The sequence below is a fragment of the Cottoperca gobio genome, chromosome 18 (assembly GCF_900634415.1).
Source record: "Cottoperca gobio chromosome 18, fCotGob3.1, whole genome shotgun sequence".
Classification (NCBI taxonomy): domain Eukaryota; kingdom Metazoa; phylum Chordata; class Actinopteri; order Perciformes; family Bovichtidae; genus Cottoperca; species Cottoperca gobio.
In genome coordinates this window covers 11,713,615-11,736,383 of record NC_041372.1, presented here as the reverse complement: position 1 = coordinate 11,736,383, position 22,769 = coordinate 11,713,615, and the positions used below count along the sequence as shown (strand labels likewise).

The 22,769-nt window shown below is 40.8% G+C and overlaps 1 protein-coding gene across 3 annotated transcripts in view; it reads right to left on the bottom strand.

Annotated features, from left to right (window-relative positions):
* vax2 (ventral anterior homeobox 2) overlaps positions 1-22,769 on the bottom strand; it is a 24,409-nt gene extending 1,640 nt beyond the window's left edge. The window contains exons 1-4 of one of the 3 annotated variants that reach the window (XR_003834016.1): positions 22,711-22,769; positions 22,417-22,639; positions 18,270-18,457; positions 6,288-7,084 (exon numbers count right to left, since the gene is read on the bottom strand). Coding sequence is in view for 2 of the 3 variants with exons in the window: in XM_029454559.1 (XP_029310419.1) it covers positions 6,590-7,084; positions 18,270-18,457; positions 22,417-22,639; positions 22,711-22,761 (957 nt within the window). In the remaining variant the exon portion in view is untranslated. Of the gene's footprint in view, positions 1-5,889; positions 7,085-18,269; positions 18,458-22,416 lie in introns of those variants that run through there. The other 2 variants (XM_029454559.1, XM_029454560.1) reach the window with 2 other exon arrangements.

Genomic DNA, 22,769 nt, shown 5'->3' with positions numbered 1-22,769 from the left:
GACTTACGCGACCCTTGACCCTACGCACCTCTTTGAATGTCACATGACCGTGCAGGTGTGGAGGGGTCTCGGCCCCAGCCAACCCCCAATTAGTGACCCTAATTAGTGGAGGGGGCCCCCCCGATGGGCCGCTGAGCTGCTTTATAGGAAGAGGGGGAGGAGGGAGAGCAGGGAGAGGAACGGTGGGGGCGGCAGGAAAGTGATGCATTCCTAAAGGTCTGTGGACCCTCCAGAATCACACACAAACACATACGGTGGTTGTTAAAAGAAAAAACACAGCCAACATGGAGCTGAGAGTTCATTTGTCGACGCACAACAAACAGCGTCTGAGTGCTGATGTGAAAGTGATCCGGTGCTCACTTTGAAACAGGAGGCAGCAGGTACACATGACAGACTTCAAGCTTCTTTTCATATCTTTTATTCCTTCACTTTTGGTAAATTACACAGAATGGGAATCACATAGACGTCTTTTTTTTATTCATTTCTTTAAAATGTCATAAACAATCAATGTAATGCCGTTAAAAAGACAAAGATGTCAAGAGCTGTGGTTACATTAAAGACATAATGAAGTGCTGAATTCATATCCTGTGTCCATCTGTTACTTATCCTGGAAACACTTTAAGTCCCTCTATTTAACAATTATAAGCTGAATACAAACCTTTTGATAGAACACATTATAATGTCGTTTTACGCAGTACGGACATCTTTGAGTGTTTATTAATGTACATTAATTGTCAGCAATTACAATTCATCCATGAATGCAGATTCTCTTATAGTGTCATTCATTATCTGTGTGTACATCAGCCTCCACAGATACATTAATAAACACTAAATTAAAGTGTTTTATAATAGGTTGTTGTTAAATGCTAATATACTGCTCATGAATGCTAAATAAATAGAAATATAGTGTTAATATATGCTAAATACATTTCTAAAATGTATTGTTTTTATGCCAAAATCCTTAACATATTTTTGAGGACATCTTGAAGTCTGAGTCGTACATTTGATGCATCCAATTAAATATGATTTACGCCGACAAATCATCGTATAAAACTGCACTTGACTTGGACTGAAATCAGATTTCTGGTGGCCAATATTATATATTATATTATATATTATATATTATCGACATACAAACACACTTTTCTGCTTCTCACTACCAAACTGATGCAATTATTGTAACATACATGTAAGATACAACTAAACGTGAATGATTTTCTAAACAAATTCACTCAGAAGAACTTTATTATTGTTCATCGATTAGTACGTGTATTGAGTTTTTTATTATAATGAATTGTACTCTTGCCTGTAGACCAATTTCACACTTTTGCATGTTCAGCTGACAGACTTTGCTATACTAGATAGTTATTAGAAATAATTATTTGGAAATATACCAATAAAATACATTTTCCTTCTTGATTCTTGATCTTATTGGGAGATTACGAATTAAAACCACCAATAAAAACCCAATTAGTGGAGTTGTGTTGACGCTGTTTGCCGCCACAGTTCCTTCCTCTGCTGCAGGGCAGTTCCTCCTGTCCGACCCCTCCCTGCCCTCCTCCCCACCTCTACAACAGGCCACCCATCTGGTCTCCTTTCTGCGGGTCCTCTCACCTTTTCCTCGCTCAAATAAAGGTGCCAATCACTATAATTGGCACCCTGCAGATCAATTGTCCCAGCTTGGAGAAATGCCCCTCGCTGAAGTCTGGGGGATATGCTGTAAGTAGTGTGTTACCTTTACAGTTTACTCCTTCTTTCTACTGTTTAATCTTCATTTTGACACATCGTTTCGTAGAGTTTCGGTAGGAAATCATCAAAGTGTGCATTAGTTGAGAGTCTTAAGGTTTAAATCAGTGAGCTGAACTGTTTTTCGTCACACAGACAGCATCCCTCCTGCGTCAGTCCAGGTGAAATACTTCATAGGTGCTGCTGGAGACTCAACGTGTTCGGTATTTTAAAGAGGTAGAAGCAATACTACAGTGTAGAAACACTTTGTTAGAAGTAAAAGTCCTGCATTTAAACATTTACTTTCGAAAAAGGACAAAAGTATTCCCATCAAAATATACTTAAAGCACCAAAAGTAGAAGAACGCAGAATGTTGTATTAGCCTAATATATTAATGTGATCATCCGAGGATCAATAAAGTTTTATCTTAACCGATAACAATACATCATTTATTTATTGATTATATTTTGCTTTATTAATCTGTATCTGAAAAGTAAGTAAAGTTGTGGAATAAATTAGAAAAGGAAATGCTCTATTAAAATGCCTAAAGATTGATAATAAATATAAAGGCCTATGGATGGTATTTGTGTTGTTTAAATTACAGTTATTTACAGACGACTTTGAATTCTCTATATCTTTAGTTAAATGTCAGCCACAAATTAAAAGGACAAAATAACAGTTTTATTGTTCCGTGTGAAAATGTCAAACTACAGGATCAAGTCTTTCGGTTCCACAGTGAAACGCAAACTTAATAATTAATAATTAACGTCATTTCACCAGCAGTCCTTTGTAAACACAAACTACTCCTTCTAAAGATTTTCCTTTTTCAAGGAACATATTAGTTTTTGTCATATGAGATGTATTTATTACAGACATTAAGCAGAATAGCCTGCATTATTCCACATGTTGCGAAGTATGTTCTCATATTTTCATCTAATTAATGTCTCAAGGGCACCGTTCAAACCGGGAGGGAATTAAAAGTGCAAAGTATTCAAAGGCCTCCACAGAGACCTGAACAGGTGAAACGTCAACTGCCTTGATGTGTTTGCCTTTCGCTTGTTGTGAAGGACAAAGAAACCAAGGTTTTTTTTTATATCACACACATCTTTGTCAACAGATAAATGCTGAAATAACCTTTTTTCCTTTCTTAATTAAGTCATACAAAAATGCGTTTGCTTTTTCGTGGCTTTGAAGCAGGTGAGAAAGTGAAGACAACAGAACACAGGAGGCACATTACATAGACATATATTTATATGCATATGAATAAAAATACATATACATATTGTACAATATCTTGGCCGAGCGTGAAAACAGCTCTGTCAGCCCAGAAACAGAAGTAAGCCTCTTTAAATAAGTGCAAAATGTTAATGAGACAAAGAATTGTAAAGCATATATAAAGTCTTTTTTTTTTTCTGAATCTTCCGTCGCATTTTGTTTTTCCTGTTAAAATCACATGGAGCGGACATGGAGATAACTTGTGCAAAGACCCATTTATATATATTCATATATAAATTTATATCTATGTACATAGAGTTTGTTCATCATAAGTAGTAGCTGGTGCCATTAGCTTGACATTAAGTCACTTTTACTGCTTAAAGAAAAGAAGTTATGGCCTATGCAGGACCTTGGCTGTGCATAAAAGACAACAAAAAAAGATAAACCGAGCAGAGTTCATTTTTAAAATAAAGAAACATTTCCACACAATCTCAAAGGACTTTCATGATGCGGTAGTGAGAGCCACGAGAAGGCCCGTGATGCTTCAGAGATGGTGGTAACCGAAACAAGTGCAAGATGTCACAGATTGCTCACAACAAAAGCAACACTTCCACTCAGCTGGAATGAGAAGAAACTGCCTGGAAAAAAAAAAAGAGAAGCTAAAGAAGAAGTGAGGACAAATACAGACAAAAAGGCTTTGTTTAACTGATGCAAGGCTTTACAAAGCTTGAAGAGAAAGCGGCATCTCACGTCTTTGACAGTCGGCCTCAAGCTTCTCCTAGCTGCTCTTCAGGAGCCTCGTCGTGACTGAGCGTACAATACGGTAACTGCAGATTTACATTACAAAACACCACCGTACAGTGACAGAATATGGAGTCAGTGCTGATTCTGAATGTCAAGGAAATGAGTGTGAGTTTTCTTTTGTAACCACAAAATCTGTTTTCTAAAATTCCTCTCCTGTCACATTGGCTGACAAATAACTAAACACGGGATCAATTAAGAGCTTTTACAGCATTTGTAGAGCTTATTTATCTACCATCTTGTGCGCCTCTAAATCATGCAACAAATAAAATAAATATTCCAGCAAAAGAAATAGAAACAGAGACTGTTTTCCTCGCAACTCGACAGGAGAGCAACGTAGCTATGAAGCAAAACGACCCTCTTGTGAGTAAAGGGGAAAAAGGGAGGGTTTGTGAAAGGGTACACCGGCCTTACATGAGAATCAAGCCTCCTGACCTCTCAGCTCCATCTCTCTGCTTAATATTTGATGCCACAGCGTGTAAATTATGGATAGTGCTTATAGAAAATAATACAGCACAAGTGCACCGCTGCAAAGAGCCGTGAGTGGATAACAGGGGTTTACGCAGTACAGCTGGGGCCTGAACACAACAACAACAAATCACCTGCTACCAGCCGGCACTACACGGGTGCAAAAAGGCCCCGTGAGCCGCCAGACGGTGGGGTTTTCATAGACTGAGGTCAGAACCTTTTCATGCATTTACCTGCAGCTGGAAACACGCTCGGCTGGTTGAGACGTAGCCTGGCCTTTACTCGTGAGCAGCTTTTTAAATTGATGTCAGGAGAGTGGCCGATCTTTTTTAAATAGGTGTCGAGTCACCTTAGGGCGGGTGTGAGAGAAAGGGAAAACATATTAAACCTCACAATGAGAGGAAATTAATAGATTCATGGGGAGATAAGAGGTGAACATGAGACGCAGAGACAGGAGTTATGAAAAGGGGCGAGAACTCATCTGACACACACAAATTGAGGGCAAAGTGTTGGGAATTACAAGTTCTTGCAGGTGAGTTTTGATTTTCTTTGGACAAGGAAACGTGGACAAACGGCATCATTCAGGGGGGGAAATACAGCAGATTCTCTTTCCTTTCCTCCTTCAGCCTGTCCTGAGTTTAACATACAACCACATACAAATGTGTGTCTCAAAGTTGGCTGTTTTCAAATCCTGAAGTCCATTTAGGTTCAAGGATCTAAATCATCCAAAATGGAGCTGAGAGAACATAGTTTATTTGGAAATAACCGACGGGCTTTCTAGCTTAGAATAAACTCCAAACCCTGAGTCTTACTAAAGCTGGGGGGGGGGGGGGGGGGGGGGGGGGGGGGGGGGGGCTGTTCTCATACATAAGGATGTGTAAAAACCTACAAACATAAAGTGCTTTGAACGGGAGGGCAAGCAGAGGAAAGACGAGCTGAAGTGTAACAGGAGGGCGCGTCAAAACATCAAAGAGGGGAAACATCACAAATACCAATTCCAAGAAAAATAAAATATTAAAAAGACAACTTTTCACATGGGATGCTGCATCCTAAGCATGTGCACACACTCTTGTGATTATGGATATGACCTGATGAAACAGTACTTCTGATAATTATGATGTTAAAGAAATGAAGAATGAAAGTGTCGGGATAAAACAGCAACAGATTCTACAGGTGTCATTGTGACATCACATGTAATGATTACTATCAATTATTCTGCCAATTAGTTTTTATATATGACAATATAAAGCAGAAAATTGTGACGTTTTTTTGTATTTCTTCTTGAAAACGATTATCAGAATTGTTGCAGATGAATTTTCTGTCTCTGGACTTTGTTTTGATTAATCAACCAATCGTTGCAGCTCTAGTCCCAACCTCCACATGTTGACTAAACTCCTTGAAAAGCTTCTTTCATTTCCGGCCTTCACAAGTTTGGTTCTCTATGTTTGACCTTGACTTGCTTCAGTGATTGGAGGACACAAGTGTGACACCTCCAAAGCTTAAGCCATCAATGCTTTGGCAGAGTCTAACCAGCTTTCTCTCACAGCTATTCTTCTCATGTTCTTTTATATTAAACTAATCGGCTCTAGATATGTGAGTTTTGCACCATTTGTCCAGATCCTACCACATATTTCATACACAAACACAACCAAATAAAGAATTTACAAAAACTACTGCTGGACACCAAACAGACTGATATTAAAATGCTACGATTCTTTTTTTTTTTTTTTTTTCAGTGTTTCTTCCATATTGGGATAGCACATGAACTAAAATCAAACATGGCCACTTGTACGGGAATATGTACTGAAATGCCTACAAACTGCTCTCTTTGAAACACCACTGCTCTCAGTCAGACGTTGATTCAGTCTGAACTATCCATGTCAACTATTTTTTTTTTCCTGCACATTAAATGAAGGCCTGTATAGAGAGAAAGCCACACACACACACACACACACAACACACACACACACACACACACACACACACACACACACACACTGGACAAAAAGTGAAGAGTCACTGAAACCACTGCGAAGAGAGTGGCGATAAAAACATCTGTCTGTCAGGGTTCACGCAACACACACACACACACACACACACACACACGGCATTTTTGCAAAAATTCACAAGTTTTTTTTTGTTTCGTTTGTTTTTACATGTGGGGGAGTCGCCCTCACATCACGTCCTTTTCACGATTTTGTGTCAGGGTGCCCAACAGTGCTGTGGCACAAAATGGTGCCACAAAAGGAACCTGGTCTTTTCCTTTTTCACATTTCTTATGTTCCAGGTTTCTTCCTTTCTGCTGAATGTCAAGTGTCAATCAGGCGGCAGGGTGAAGGACTGAGGAGTCCCCTGGTGTCCTAAAAGAGGGACGCGTTACTTAAGAAACTGTCTTCTTCCCTCCCAGATCTGCCTCCTTCCTGTCCAGCCGCATGTACGGCTCAAAAGCTGAGGAACCGCAGCCGTAGGCGGATGTCAGTTCATGGTGAGCGCCCCCCAGCAGCGGCATGGAGAAGCAGAGGGAGTGATGCGGGATGCCCAGCCGCGGTGAGGGCGGGGTGCCACCCAGTGAGGGCAGCGACAGCCCGAAAGTCCCCCCTGGTAGGGAGTTGGGAGGAGTGTTGCCGCTGACACCCGGAGAGGTGGAGGAGCCTCCACCCGGGCTGCTCAGCAGGGAGCCGTTTGATGGATGTGACATAGGCCCCAGGAGGGCGTTAGGTGGCGGGATGGGGCCCGATAGGAGGCGGCCCTGCTCCAGGAGGCGCAGGATGTTGCAGGTGGCCAACGACTCGTTTGAGGAGGAGGAGCGTTTGTCTGAATCCTTGGTGGTGTCCTTCTTCTGTTTGGTCCGGCGGTTTTGGAACCACACCTTGACCTGAAACAACCAGGAGGAAAGAGTCACATCATCATTTTTGTCCCAAATGCAGTAAAATAAAGAAATAAAAGAGAAAAAGGAAAGGAAAACTTTATAAAAGCTGCTCAAAACTGTACATTTTAGAGTTATTCTGTGTTTATAGTTGTACTATAAAGCTTCTACTGCTAAAAGTGATACTCGTGAACCCGTCTTGGACATTATAACATGCACAGATCACTGATGTTTCACTAACTAACACAAACTCACCATGACATGATGCTGTTTGCACAGGCTGAACACACGTGTAACTGACTTCTGCCTGCTTGATGCATATCTATGCCGTAGCATGCTAGCGGTGAGAGCACGAACACCTTAGCATTAAACCAGTCATACACGCATAAAGCCGTGCAGAACAAGCACAGATGCTGTAATCCCCTGGCACCAGCCATTGGATCAACTCGGTTATTTCCCCCTGCACATTTGATCACGGTTGGTGCCATGCACTTTACTTCCTCCCTCACTTCAAGGCTCTAATGTGTACATATGGGGGCAGGGCAGTGATACCAAAGCACAGTGGGAATATTTTTCAGTCACGATAGAGACACTGAAAATAGAAAGTACTTGTGTAAAAGTCTAAATATAGCTTCAGGAAATGGAGAACAGAAGTGTGCAAATCAAATCAAAGTCAGAATCTGCACCGTCGTCTCCTCGCACGGCAGGTGACTTTAGAGTTTCACCACAAGAGCCGTCACGCCACCTGCAGCAGATTGAGGAAAGCTCGGTGAACTCTGCCGGTCCTTGTTCGCCGTGTTTAATTTATGGAGTGCAACGTTGCTTTAATGTATGGCGTGTGGGAAAGTCGGGGCCTGGTGGGATGTTGATTGGAGGGCACGCTGGGGTCACAGCAGATCGCTGCACGGAGAGCCACCACTGAGAGGAGTCTCGCACATGAAAAATGTATGTACCTTCCTGACCAAGTTTCCCCGTCTCTCAGTGTGGCATGCAGAAAGGGGGGGGGGGGTAATGCTTTAGTATTTTAACAGTCTTGTCTTATGGGGTAAATGAAATATTGGTATCGTTTTACAATAGAAATGTTTTTAAAAAGGCATTAACTCACAAAACAACATTAGAAACATGTAAAACGTTTCTGATTGGTTCAATCCCATCTCAAAACTAGAAAGTTCTGTTGTGGTGTTGATTTATCTGTTTCTATTTCAATCTGTGAATGAAGACAACAAATAAGCAAACAAATGCTTAAAAAGGTGCACGCTTGCTTTAATAGAGATGTGCATTACCCCGCACAACAAACATTTTACAATCATCCTCACCTGCCCACGGCATAAGTTTCCCAAACACTACACTGAAACGTATTCTTGCACAGGACAGACTTTCCATTAGCCTCTTTGTGATTTTTCGTAGAAATCCAGTAATCCAATCCCTGATATACAGGGATTGCAAACAGACGACTTAAAGGGGGAACTCCTGTGACAGCAGAAATGCGTAAGCCTGTGAAGCGCTGGTGGCTTTAAGTTAATAAAACGTTTCACAGACACAAATAAACAAAGCCTCTATTAAAGTACAATGCAAACACAGCAGGACTGTGTGAGCACACACACACACACACACACACACACACACACACACAGAACTATTTTCTGCATTGGCTCTGGACGCTCCCTGGTGGTTTTTCTATGTTCTTTAATCTGTAGCGTGTTAACACAGCACCTTCATGCAGTGCTGAAGGTGCAAGTGACGAGGTACACAAGTTATAACATAGCTGTTGGTTACGTGGAGGTAATCAGGCCGGCTGGTGATAACTATTGTATCACTGCACTCAAAAAGCTCAACAGGCAGCTAGGACAAGTAAGATCAGAGTTACTGTCACTGACTACGACACAAATAATGGGATCGGAGAGGATCCATCAGCTCAGAGAGAAATGCTGACGCCAGCAAGTCTTACTGTAAAGAACCAAAAGAGGCACGGAGGGGGGGCGGACAGTGGAGATGGAGATAAGAGGGGAGATGGAGGTTGGGATTATGAGCAGAAATGGTCTCTGTGAAGCCTCTTCTATATTTCTTCCTTGTTAGCTCTCTCCCTCCCTTTTAGTCATGCGCCAGCGCCTGCCAAACACCCACATCCTTTTAAAAGCTTTCACTACAGATGAAACTCTCAGCCAATCCCTCGCCTTTATCCCCGTGCTGTGGGCGTGGCTCAGTCCTCCGTTCACATCACAGTCCTACTGGTGGGGGAAAGTGGGAGAGAAAAAAAAAAAAAAAAGAATCTCGCTAAACTGAGATTTTATTAGAGGGGGGGAAATGATGAGAAGAGAAGAAAGCAAAGCTGCCTTTGGTACATCTACACTATTGGATGTAAATCCTTTTTAATGGGATCTAGGGTTCAGAGAAGGGGCAGAGATTACCAAGGGAGATCTGGATCTGGCATGACCTGCATTTGTCCCGGCCTCGCCCTCGTCACCCCACCCTGCTGCACTCGGGCCTACAGGGGCGAGGCCGTGCCATGGGGAGAGCCTGAGTGAGGTTAGGACTGACGTGAGGGTGGCAAACCCAAGGCTAGTGGACGTGACAAAAAACATATTCAACTGAGAGTACGCGGGGTAAATGTATGCAGGGTGGGGTAAATTTAAGGTCAGGGAGAGATGATCAGGCCGGCATGCATGAATACACGGGCCAGTCGGGCAGAGGTCAGCCAATCAGAGGCCTGCGTTGTGCATCTAGACAGCTGCAGACAAACTGGGGTAGAGGTAGAAAGGTTAAGCCAGATCAAGACCCAGTATACAGATCAACTGTGCATCCATATGTGTCCATAAAACAAATGAGCTAAGCTCTGTCCCGACATGAACAAGTAAAAGTTGGAATAAAAACAATGTTTTTATAATTCTGTCTATGATAAATGTATCATTTAATTACTTTACTGTGATGCAATAAAGCTGAACTACGACCATGGAGAGCATTAACTAAACAATCTAATGTGATATAACACTCCTATATAAAGCTGCAGAGTGAAATGCAGGATTGTGACGGTAAAGTCTTTAAGAAGGACACTTGGTGACAGTAATTCACACTTTCCATGACCCCTCCAGCGGCTCGCTGCCCCCGCTGTGACCCTGTTCAGACACCCTGATCCCAGGCATGTGATGAGCCGCAGCACACAATGAAAACTCTTTTCCATGGAGACTGTACCAGGTGCACCAGCGGTCATTCAACTGTATGCAACAGACCAGTGGATACTCAACGATATAACAAGTAATGGGCAGAACCAATGACTTACCCAATGGTGTGTGATGGATCAACAGTCTTTGTCAACATACAACATGCATTGAAAAGATCTTTTACAAGCAAATCTCTTTATTCTTTCATTTAATACACTTTTTAAAGAATTATTTAGTTAGTTTAGTGTTTGGCCATAAGCATATGCACTAAATCGAACATCTATCTCAAGCTAAATGTGGGCCAAAATGGACTTAATAACATTTCCTGGGTTATTTAACTATAGGAACACTTAAAAAGTCACTCAAATCAGCTGATCAGTGTCTTAATATGAAGGGCGACTGAGCATTTCCTGTCTGTGCCACTAAAGTTTGGAATAGTTTACCTCCAATTCAGCTGTCTTATTAAAAGAAACAACTTCTCTTTTTAACTGATGCTCTTTTGTTCAGTTTAATTTCATTCACTTTATTATTATTATTATTATTATTATTATTATGTGTTACATGCTTTTATTGTGAAGAATGAGAAAGCTTCTGAAGCCATGCATACAGGGCCGTAGCTAAGAGGACATGACCTCAGTGTTGTCTCTGGGTTTTTAGTACGTTATATCTCTGGCATTGTGGAGTTTGTTTTAAAATAAGCATTTAAAACAGTCGTGTGCTGTACAACCTGACCCAAATCTTTCAATGTTTTCTTCAAATCCATCAGCTTTAGGATTACAAATCCATAGATCCCAGCAGTCCCTTCATATGAGAACATCCTGGTTCAGCTCTTCAAGTAATTTTTCCACAAACGCATACAATGGCTGCTTTCCCATCCTCCTCTTCTTCCTCTCCTCATCACCTAACATACTGGTACAACTGGCCTCGCATCTTCTCATACTACACCCCATCTTACGTGCATATCACCACCACTATCGCATTTTACTTGGCCCTGTAACCTCGAAGCCGTCACCTAACATTGAGCGATAAATCGATGTGGTCCTCCATCGCTGCGGCACATGTCCAGCCAGGTTCAGCCAGGGGTTAACCCCGTCTTATAGAATCGCTGGTAGATATGGCTGCCTAATCCTCCTTAGCACAAAAGCACTTGGTACTGTTGTGAGGCCCACCTCTTTTATTTCCTCCCTCCACCCCTTCGTCCATTCACTGTCCTCCCTCCCCACGTCCCGAGTGAACCCCACCAGGTTTAGATAACAGCCTTTACCTCCTCCCTTCTCGTACTGTAATGTTAGTGATGTGCGGCACTCTTTTGCCAAAGAAGTCAGCGGGGGTTTCAATGCGGTCCATGACTTTTCTTGCATGTCACCCCGCAGTCACTCGAATCAACTTCGGCCAAAAAAATACAGTCTAACGTCGGGTCCTTTATGAATCGTGTGTGATTTGGTCGTCACAGTTGGCAAAAGCAGGACACAGAGGTCTGAAAACCCGAGGACGGTTTCACAATTTCATTTCTTTAATGCATGACACTCTTCTATCCCTATACGTTATGTACACACTACATCTATTGCATGTCTATCAGTCCTGGAAGAGAGATCCGTCCTACTGTACGTGGCTCCTTCTCACATTTCTAGCTTTCCTGTTAAACTTCATTTGGGGGTGTTCCTCCTTAACCGCACTATAATAATACGGAGCCAGGGAGGGGCCATAGAGAGCAGGGGATGCTATGCTTTCTGCATATGCTGTTTTGTGAACACATGGTGAGGATTTTGCAGGTGTGTGAAAGCTACTACGCAGGTAATCACTTTAACGGCATTACACATTTGCTGACACAAAGTGGTTGCATGGACAACCTTTGACCGCGATGGAAACGTAAGGGTGTGTGTGTGTGTGTGTGTGTGTGTGTAAAATAAAAACCTCTTGTATCCAATTTTGCAGATTTCCCTGTTTTCACATCAGTTGAAGGATGACATGGTCCTCCATATGTCTGGAAGATGACACCATCATTGGCTTCACACACACAGACACACACACACACACACACTCACACACACTCACACACACTCACACACACTTCACTCTGCCAGAAGCTGATGAAACAAGTCAATTCAATCTGACAGAGTGATTAAGGACAACTGCAAATACGACTTAATTGCCATTATGTCCTTCTGATTATCTAATCAGTTGATTAGATAATCAGAGCCTCGCGGGTTTCTTCACCATCAGTGTGTCGAAGGTTCCTGTTCTGAGGGCGATGCTTTCGCTTTAGGTCACCGCAGAGTAAAAGACCTTGTTTCTTTTACAGCACCAAACACATGAACTGAACGCACAAAGCAGCAAGTGTTTCTCTGTCTGTCTGTGTCCCTTCCTATCTCTTTCTCTATTCCGAGTGTTTGGACAATCCCCGTACTGTGCTGCCTCCCGTCTGCTACATCTGCACAGCTATACGTCATGGCCGGGTCCTCGACGCTCCAGACAAGTGGCCAGACACCGTCTGTCAGGGCCGTCATGGAGAACAATACACACAACGAGGACATTCACTGTACGTAGACACATAAGCACAACTTGTCATCTTGAAAACACAGCTTTCCTACAGTACGTGGTACCAAACTGAGTCTTTTTGTTTCTATCTTTGGGCTTGAAAATGGAGAATGTTTCTGCTTAAGAGTGCATCCTGTGTCCATTTATCACAGCACCTAAAGAAATATACAATCCTTAATTCATAGAGATGCGTCTAGATTCAATTTGGAACCAGTTGCACAAACAGGAGTAACTTCTTAACAAGGAATTTAGATTTACCAGGTTTCATAAGATGTCATAAAAGGGTCACCTAGTTTTTTTACAGAGCCGTACTCTCTGGGTTCTTCACCTTTGCAAAGTGCTCATAATAATACTGCTATGTTTTATTAATAGATCACTTTGCAAGAGACTTAAAACATGTTTACAAATTCCTAGCAGAACCAGCTCCAGACCCTGACCTCCGACCTCCCTCTGTCGCAAGAAAGGCAACAAAACAAAAATACAAGACGCATCATTTAAAAGTTTTCACAGCAGTCACTAAACTGTGCTCGGGGCGGTTTGATCTGTCTCAGAGCAAAGACGGCAGGCGGAACATGAGAGGACGTGGGACACTGATCTCAAATGACTTGCACACATGTCTGTCGGCGGTCTTAAATCATATCAAGTACACAAACTAAAATGCGTTTTCGGTAGGTAAATCGGTCCCCGCTGAGGTGGCTGTACACCTTCATTAAAAAGGTTTCTTGTCTTTACTTGTTGCCAGAGTTTATACAGGATTCCTATTAAACGTGCAGATCTCTGTCCTTACAGCTCGTACATAGTTAACTGCTTCTTGATCCTGTTATTAGAGCTACACTGATCTGAGTGAGGCAGGTGTTTTCTGTGATAAAAACGAGCCCGTGTTTTAAATCCCTCCACGGGGGCTCAACTCTGTGTGAACCGCTCCGAGGGTGAGACCATGTAAATGTGTCAAAAACCCAAAAAACTGTTTGCTCAAATACAAAACACACATATACTAAATCTATTACACACACACACGAGGGTGTGGATGATAAAGTTGTGGCTGTCCCTACTACACAATGTGTGTGTACATGCATTATATTTCAATCATTGTAATGTTTAAAGCGACAAATACATTTTTAAAAAGGGTAACGTATCTCCTTGTTAGCTCATTTTAAATAACACATCGTCTATTTGCATGCTTAAAAATCACACATAAATGTCCCCAAAAATGACAAAGCATTTGTGCACTTACATTTTTATGTCCTGAATTATTTTAACTTCATGTAAAGAGGTGTGATAATAACTTTCCTCCACCCATCGCTGTAATTGTGGTGTTTAGGGTGGATTTTCAAATCAGAAAATCTTGCTTTAATTTAATTTAAATGTGTCACAGCTTATTATTAAGTGACATTTTCCTCAGACAACGGTGACAAATGGAAACACTTGCACTCATCTTTACATTAAAGATTAAACATGGTTCCATCATCTCTCTCCCATTTGTTGCGGGATTAAACACACAGCACCATTAAACCCATAGCTTCTCCATGGAAGGGCTGCAAACAATAATAGACTGATACAATGGCAGCGTATACGTCAGCTGCACTCAAACTCAGGGGGACTGTGGAGGAGCTTAAAGTGACCACACAGCATGATGTCCTAAAGTCTCCTGAAGTCACACTGTCAAACCTGTCGGAGCAAGAAGGACATGTCCGAGAATGTGTGAAAGTTTTTGTCTTTTTCGTGCAGGAAAAAAAAAGTAGTTTGACACATTTTTGGTGGAACAAAACGTGAGAAATACCCTCCAAGATGTTTCTTTTATTACTTAAAGGTACACCTGAAGAGCCAATAAAGAAGTTTTAGATTAAAAGTATTAGATTTGTGTAGTTTTAAGTGAAGAAACAAGCAGAAAATAACTGCAGTTAAAGCTTTCTCTGTGTTCGTACACAGTTTTGAAACCTTAATTAGTCATTAGGAATAATATAAATGATCCTCCTCCACATGCAGGAAACATACCTTCACAATAAGAGCTGAAGCTTCCCTGCACATGTGTGTAAGCTGTGAACAGCCATGCCTAAACTCATCATAAAGGCTAAGTGAAATGAAGCAGGGGCTGTCATGTTTTAGGTGAAGGTTTCTGTGTGTCCTCCTGCTGTGTTGCCCTGTAGCGGGGAGCCACCTGCCGGGATGAAGGCAGAGCTCCGAGCTGGTAACTGATTACTCAGTAACGCGTTGCATGTTTCCTCTCGCGATGCTGCAGCTACTAAGACACAATAATAACGTTTCTATACACGCGTTTCGGCCGCATTTAATGCTCAAATATCAGAATGAGGATGAATCATTCAAAAGCTTTTGATTCCTTTCAGACAGATTAAAAATGGTTGTGCACTTTGGAGGAAAGTGTTTCTTCTTCTGCAGGTACTTTGAAATAGTTGCGTTTGATCGATGTCATTAATGTTGCGCAGTTCAAATGTGCGCATCTATAACGAACAATAAGCAGGAGATAGTGTTGAGCAGCAGCACTGCCTCGGGTAAGAATAGACCTACCTATCTGTACGCTTTTGTTAACCAGTTTTCTTCTATTTACTCTTAATAGTCTTACGTTTTTGTCCTTTCTAAGAGGAAAATAACACAAAAGTTGCGTCAAAATCACTATTTAAAATATAATTCCGGTTTTGTTTAAACTCTGAGCTCTCTGCTTCTTAGTATGGAGACACATTAATCTAATCATTTCTAATATACATCTTATTTTCATCATTCAGTTAAATAGATGAACATTCTCGCACATTTTGCATTTGTCGTGAGTGCGCGTGAGTGTGCGTGAGTGCGTGTGTTATCTGCTGCCTCGTTGCGTGATCAGTTTGAATACCTGACCAAACTAATTGGAGTTACAGCATGGGTCAATGACCAAATCCCCAAACATTGTTAAAAAACACTTAACGATCCAACCTCCCATATTACTGTAATTAGTATTTGTGTTTCAGTCACAGATAGAGAGGCCTGTCACGTTCATACGAGACGTTTAGAAAAAGAATGTGTGGACATGCGTTAATAACAGACGAAACGAAAAGGCTTTTTCAATGTTTACTGATATGAAATAATTTCAGCACGTGACAAATTGATATTTCGATTGCAATTCCTAAATCTATATTCTAAAAAAAAAAAAAAAAAAAAGGCCTGGAAATCGAAAAATGTGCTCGAAAAAAAGCCCAAAAACTGCACTTTGTATCCAAACACAAACTTTATACAAAGTCATTCCAGCTTCCAGCGCCTTTTGTTGCATGAAATTAAGCGTACAGTCTATTTAGTAAACGCTCAAACCCAACATGGATAGATAGATAGATGATAGATAGATGATAGATAGATGGAAACTGCTTGATTTACCTTGAATGCAGCATTTTCTTAACAATATTCAAACGCCACAAATAGAGAGAAGATAATAAGAAAACAGAAAAGCCCACTAATGCCAACTAAAAGCCTTTTGATCACGCTTAAAAGCTGCTTCAATAGCACATATCATTAAGAAAATTCAGTGCAATGGGTCCAATATTTCACGCCATTACCGAGGAGAGTTTTATTATTTACATTTTGTTCTCACTTGAAGGTCAGGCAGTTTTCATTCAGCCAATCCGCTGCTGCCCAGCTTCTCCTCAGCAGCAGCAGGAAGCGGAGGCCCTCCCATTAACACCCCTAGTGTCAGCACTAATGAGGGACACAGTGGCTGCTCTGTGCTCCCAAAAAATGTGCACGGGCGCACACACACACACGCACGCACACACACCTCTTGAGTTTTTTGTGCTTGGATATTAAAGTCGATGTAGTCCACAGTGATGATGCGTGCAACAAGTGTTTTCATGCACAAGAGATGACGACTAGCCTCCCTGGCGTGCAATGCATAGGCCTATATTGTTTAAATTAAAACAAGTGGGCTCAATTTAACCTACTTTAATTTTATTTCATGGATTTATTTTTCCGAGGCTTTGAAAACATCTCCCGTAAACAGTAGTCCTACTCAATAACTACCACATTTGTATGATAAGTGTTATAGACGAATGCCTATTGACATGTGGGTTATTTAGATGAGGCGAGGCAGTGCGCACATATCCAATGCGCACACAGTCATGTTTGTGTAACTTCGATCTGTATTTGGAGACTATATGGCACTAATGGCAGACTAAGTGCACTGTTGTTAGCAAGTGTCGACAGGTTTTCAGTGGGAAATGAAACACTACAAAAGTTCACGGGCTCGTGGGCCAACATTGGGTAAAATAATAGCCTATTTAAATTCGCGCAATTTATGTTTTTCGAATGAATAGCGTCTCAAAAAAATAGTGTGAAATGACAGGATGCAACACCAATATACCGAGTGTTCACTAAATATCATTTCTATTTGGTATATGCCATGGTGGTCTTCAAGTTAAGATCCCGTCTGTGGAAATCCACGCGCTTTATTGGCTTGTGCCAGAATAATATTCTTTTGTGATTTTTGAAGAAACATGTTATTATTATTACCGCATGAACAGCTACTTTAATAAAAAAAAAGGCGGTATTGTTGAAGTGCAGTGTCCTATACCTATAGGCTCTGTAAGTGTTGACGCACATAACAAACACAGAGGGGGTGGGGGGCTCGTGGTGCTGCAGGAAGATTTGAACGAAGCGCGCGGGCTCTGTGATGCGTGCCATGAAATGTCAGCAGTTTTCAGAGGAGCCCGGATGCACCGACAGGCCGATCTACCGGGACAGCAATACGGGGAAACCTTTACGTTTCTTTGTACGCTGCAAAAACACACAGAGCATATGTTATACCCATTACGCGCTCGAAGCGATGATGTGGTAATTTCTATTTTGTATTTAAGTACTGAGAAGTAAAATTAGTTTGCTTTTTTTGGCTTTTCTCCTCCTCTGCAAATTAGATGCATTACTACTGCCACACACTTGCTAGATTGTACTTAATAATTAAACCCTTTTAATGTTTTTTTTAGTACCTGGGCTACTTAATTATCAGGCCGTAATAAAGCTACCTAGGCTTCATTGCATATTTAAGGCATTTATTGGTGCGTGATAAATATCTCGTGTCTTGTTTATTGGTGACTTATTTATCTGAATATACATCTGAATTAATAAACATTTCCCCGGATATATAACCATTTAACAAGCTAGCGCAAGAGTGTTTGGGGCGGGGCCGCTTTTCTACTCCTCCCCTCTGATTGGCTGCGATCCAATGAAAAGGCCCCAGACACACCTGTGACCAAATATTTAAAATATTAGTCTTATTTAAATAGAAATGCCCTACAGCATTGACTTTGGCCAAATAATAAGATACCAATACTTTATTAATACAATATACAGCTATAAATGCCAAAACTAGCAACCGGTGGCTAAGCTACTTAGCTTAGTGGACTATTTTCCCGCGAAATAACTATTATAATTATTCGTTTATAAAAAACAGTTTTTTGTTTTCATTGTTAGCACCGCTTTTCACCAATATTAGCTTTTCCATACTTTGGACTTCCTCTTACCTGTGTTTCGGAGAGATTCAGCTGCCTCGCGAGCTCAGTGCGCTCGCGACCCACGACGTACTGGCACCGCTGGAACTCGAGCTCGAGCCGGTACAGCTGCTCTGCAGTGAAGGAGGTCCGCGTGCGCTTGGGCCGGTCTAGGTCGAGGCCCTTCGGCAGGACGATCTCCCGGATGGTGCCTTTGGCGTCTGTGCAGAATAAAAACAACGAATATAGAGACTCAAGAACAGTTTGGAAGCAAATGAAACATAAACCAGCTACTTCCGGTTTAATTCAGACTATTATTATTAAATAAAATCACCTTTTTTTTGTCGTTGTAGCTTTAAAACAGATAGACACACTGCCTGAAGTGACTGATGTAATATTAATAACTAGCTATGGTACATGGCTAATGGCTTAAAAGCTCTGTGAAAAATACCATATTGTATTATTATATATATATATATATATATAGATTATATAGAAATGTGGTGAAAATAACTAATGTATGCTTAAATTAAACGGTAGAAATGCCAAACTCGTACAGTTTGTCTACACCACAGTCTATAATCGTATTTAGTAAATCATATTTTGGAAAGGTTCATGTTTGTTGTTGAGACTTGCGTAAATCCCGCTGCAGTGCCGTAATGTTGGTCCACTGATTGTAGATGCAGGCTACGTCAGTATTGCGCACATGAAAATATCTTATGTTTTCGTTGACACTAAAACTAAAATGTGACATTTGAATTAAAGCTAGAATACTTTATTGGAAAATAGAAATACTATTCAGAAATTCTGTTGAGTTCTTCCCCAATTTCTCTACATCGAAGTGCTGATTATGAGCACTGATTATCCGTCCTGGACATTATGTGTTTTCCAATGAGTGGTGTTGCACAAAGGGGTGGCATAGCTTTATTTCTCTGCATGCCAAAGAATTTAGAGCCAATCAACAGCTTCACAAAGTTATAGGTCTGTGCGTCAGTATCTATCCACCAAAACAACACTATGTGTTGGTTTATGGGATAAACGATAATTAATTGGGGTATGCCTACTTTTTGTGGTTAGACGTGTCCGGCTTATTAGTATAATTGTGCCTTTTAATATTTTATTTGACCCAGTCTGTTGACAGGCTATCTGCTATTATTCTCAGTGGATTTATTTAAAATATATATTTATTTCCAAAGATTGTCTGCAAAATAATCTTATCTAAATAGAAGAAAAACTTTAAAATATTAATATATATTAGTCTGGGTCATTACACTCCGCCCTGGATCCAGAGGCCCTACAAAAAAAACTCACAATTGTGACTTTATTGTTGCTGCAATCGAGAAAGGCGAGGGTTTAACACACGTGTTTCAAACACTAAAATGTTCTACTTTTGGCTGCACTGTAGCCGGGAATATTATTTTCGTATTTATCACATTGAATGGAAGCGCAGGTCAGACAAGACCTCCTCTTTGTCCAGGGTTTTGAGGTCATAAAATATGCAATCCAATAAAATATGAAGAGCACTGAATTAAATATGAAACAAAACTGATTGAACCGAACATCCATAGTGTTTTTATAGCTTTAAGTAAAACTTAGGCTATTTTGTTATTATTATTTTTAAATTTAAGGGGAATTTTAAATTGTTGTAAAGGTAGATATCCGCTGGTTTTAAGCGTGGAAATACAAAAGTCAACACAATATCAGAGGTAGTGAAATATAGCAGTAAACTGGGCTGTTTTTACAGCGTAGAAATGAAAAAAAGTTAATGAAACGCAGTAAATTAACCAGTTAGTACGCCCATACTGTAACACACAGTTATTTCAATCACAGTGACATTTATTCTTCAGTGTTTGGTGAGTCTAAAGGCCTAAGAGACCCAACATGCCTCCATCTTTACGCACGCGTAATGAATTTGCGTAATGTAAGTGAGATTCTGCACCAGAGATTGCTACAAACCCTCCTTATATTCAGACATACTTGTACCGAGTTTTCTTCACTGGCACCAGAGTAAAACAAAATAAAAGCTCAAACTGTGATGGAAACATTTGCAAGCAGAGGAGGAAACCACCGGGCAGACCTGGTGACCTCTCGGCGACCCCAGCCTCTAAGGCAAACACGAGCATCCAGACTCAGCTTCAAAAACAAATCCTGACAGTGCGGGCGTCATTCTCTCAGTGCACTGTACAGTATGTTCACCAGAACCGGCCCCCACCCCGGTCCTTCTGCAGGACACTTCCTCCTCTACCCAGCGAATGATGCAAAACATTAACGACTGTGTGTTTAACTCAGTATCGATGATTCACAGGCTGTGAAAAACTCATTCGTGTGAACAACAGTACAGACATTTAATTTAAAAAACTGTCCTACAGATAATAGTCTAATAATATATACAAATATAGACGCAGATATACGCTGTGAAGAAGCAGTCCGTTTTAGATTTTTAAATGTCTGCATGCATCTATAAAGAAAAATATGTCGCCATTTTTCTTCGCGTATCTCTTCCTCTCCTTTACCGTTTTAAAACTGGTTGGTCTTATATTAATTTGACTATTCTCTGGTGAAACGAGGTGCTTATGAATGCCACAGGACGAGTTAACGTTTAAAATCACAGGATTAAACTAAGCAACAGCAACAATAACATCCACAACATTGGCCTACAACCGAGGATTGATAGACCGACATATTGATTGTGTCCATAGCAAACAGCTACACACTGCTGCAAAATTATTACACACACATACCAGTTGCAATTTAATTGTTTGGACTAGAAGGGAATCGTGCAACATATCCTTCATTTTAAATATGTCTCACGGAGCCTAATAATATATATTTAAATCTAGATTTGTTTTCCTTCACTGAGTCTTATTGTTTACGAGCTGAAATAATAATTACTAACGTCCTAAATGTAAATAACCTTAAATAACCTACCGGTCTTGCATTTAACACACATTTACTGTGCAGTTTAATTTGACATAATTTAAGGTTTGACCTATAAATTAAATACAAACGTTTTAGGCTATTTATTAATAATTTTAATAATTTATTATAGTGATAAAGACCTATAATTATACATTATTATTTTCTAAATAAAAAAACAAATGACAACATTTTGTTCCCTCTATTTTAAGAGTGTTTTCTGATTTCTTCTTAATTTCCTGGATTTTTAAAAAAGGCTGGAGGCCTCCTGCAGGAGGGCGTGGGCACTCATATTAAATTAAATATTATTCTGATGTTCATTAACACACGTTGGCACACAAAGGCATTCAGATACTGACAAGTAAACTAACGCACACACACACAGACACACACACTCTCTCTCTCTCTCTCTCCCTCTCTCTCTCTCTCACACACACACACACACACACACACACACTCTCACACCTTTATAGTAGTTTTCGATGGAGAGCTGAATGATCAGCTCCTTTGTTGATAAAAGCGACACACACACACATCCTACAGGGGTGAATTTCTCCTGATTATCCTCATAAAGTTATCCTTTCTTTTCTTTTCTTTTGCAGGTCTGATTTTCAATCTTCAAACATAGATGTGTTGAAGAGAATTAGTCACTACATGTGTGAGAAAAATATAACGAGGCCTCATACAAGTCATTGTTTTGACTGTTAATCTTAAGATTTATATTTTCAGACGAACAAAAGAAGTTGTCACAGCTGATCGCCAAATCATCTTTTAAGTGATTTAATTATATATTGCAGTACATTACGAAAACTATATTATTTTTAAATGAATATATACGGGAGTGGTGTGGTGTTACAATCATTTAGGTATTACGGAAGTGAAACTAGCCCATTGTTACCAAAGCAGGAGCTTTTTGTGTAGTCCACCCCGCACCAGGGGTGTTGTATTGTTCAGCATCAGTCCAAGTTTAAATACACTAATATCAGTTCGTGATATGATATAATAGCATTTTGACATTTTTTAATTTAGAAGCACCAAACAACTCCACTCCACTGTCAGGTTCAAGATTTTGTCCCACACTATGTCATTTTTTTAAATGTTGCTAATTGTTATTGTAGTTTCTGTGTCGGGGGTGAAAGCTGTGTTTAGGATAGGCCTATATAATAAACAATTGTGGATAGTTAAAAAAAAATCCTGGACACTCACAGAGTCACAGTTTGAGAATTAATTTCACACACACAGATGACATGTTTCGTTCACTTACCTCTTACTAATATCCTCCGACAGTAGTCAGGGTCCACTCCCAAAAGTTTGTCGTGTCCGTCTTCGCTGGAGGACGTCGGGGTGGACGCTGATGTCCCAGGGGTGTCGGTGGAGCTCTGAACCGGGGACCGGCTCCCTATCTCGGCGCGGCACTTTGTCTCCATCCGGTCCGGACACAGCGGGTTGGGTCCACAGCGGTGGTTCCCATCGCCCATAGTGGTGGCCTGATCAAACATCTACAAGTAAGTTGCACTCTCTAAGATGATCTCTCCCTCCTTCTGTCGCTGCTGCTCACCCTCGTCTTTCTACTTTCTTCTCCTCTTTGCAAGTGTTCTCCAGAGACCATGCCCTCCT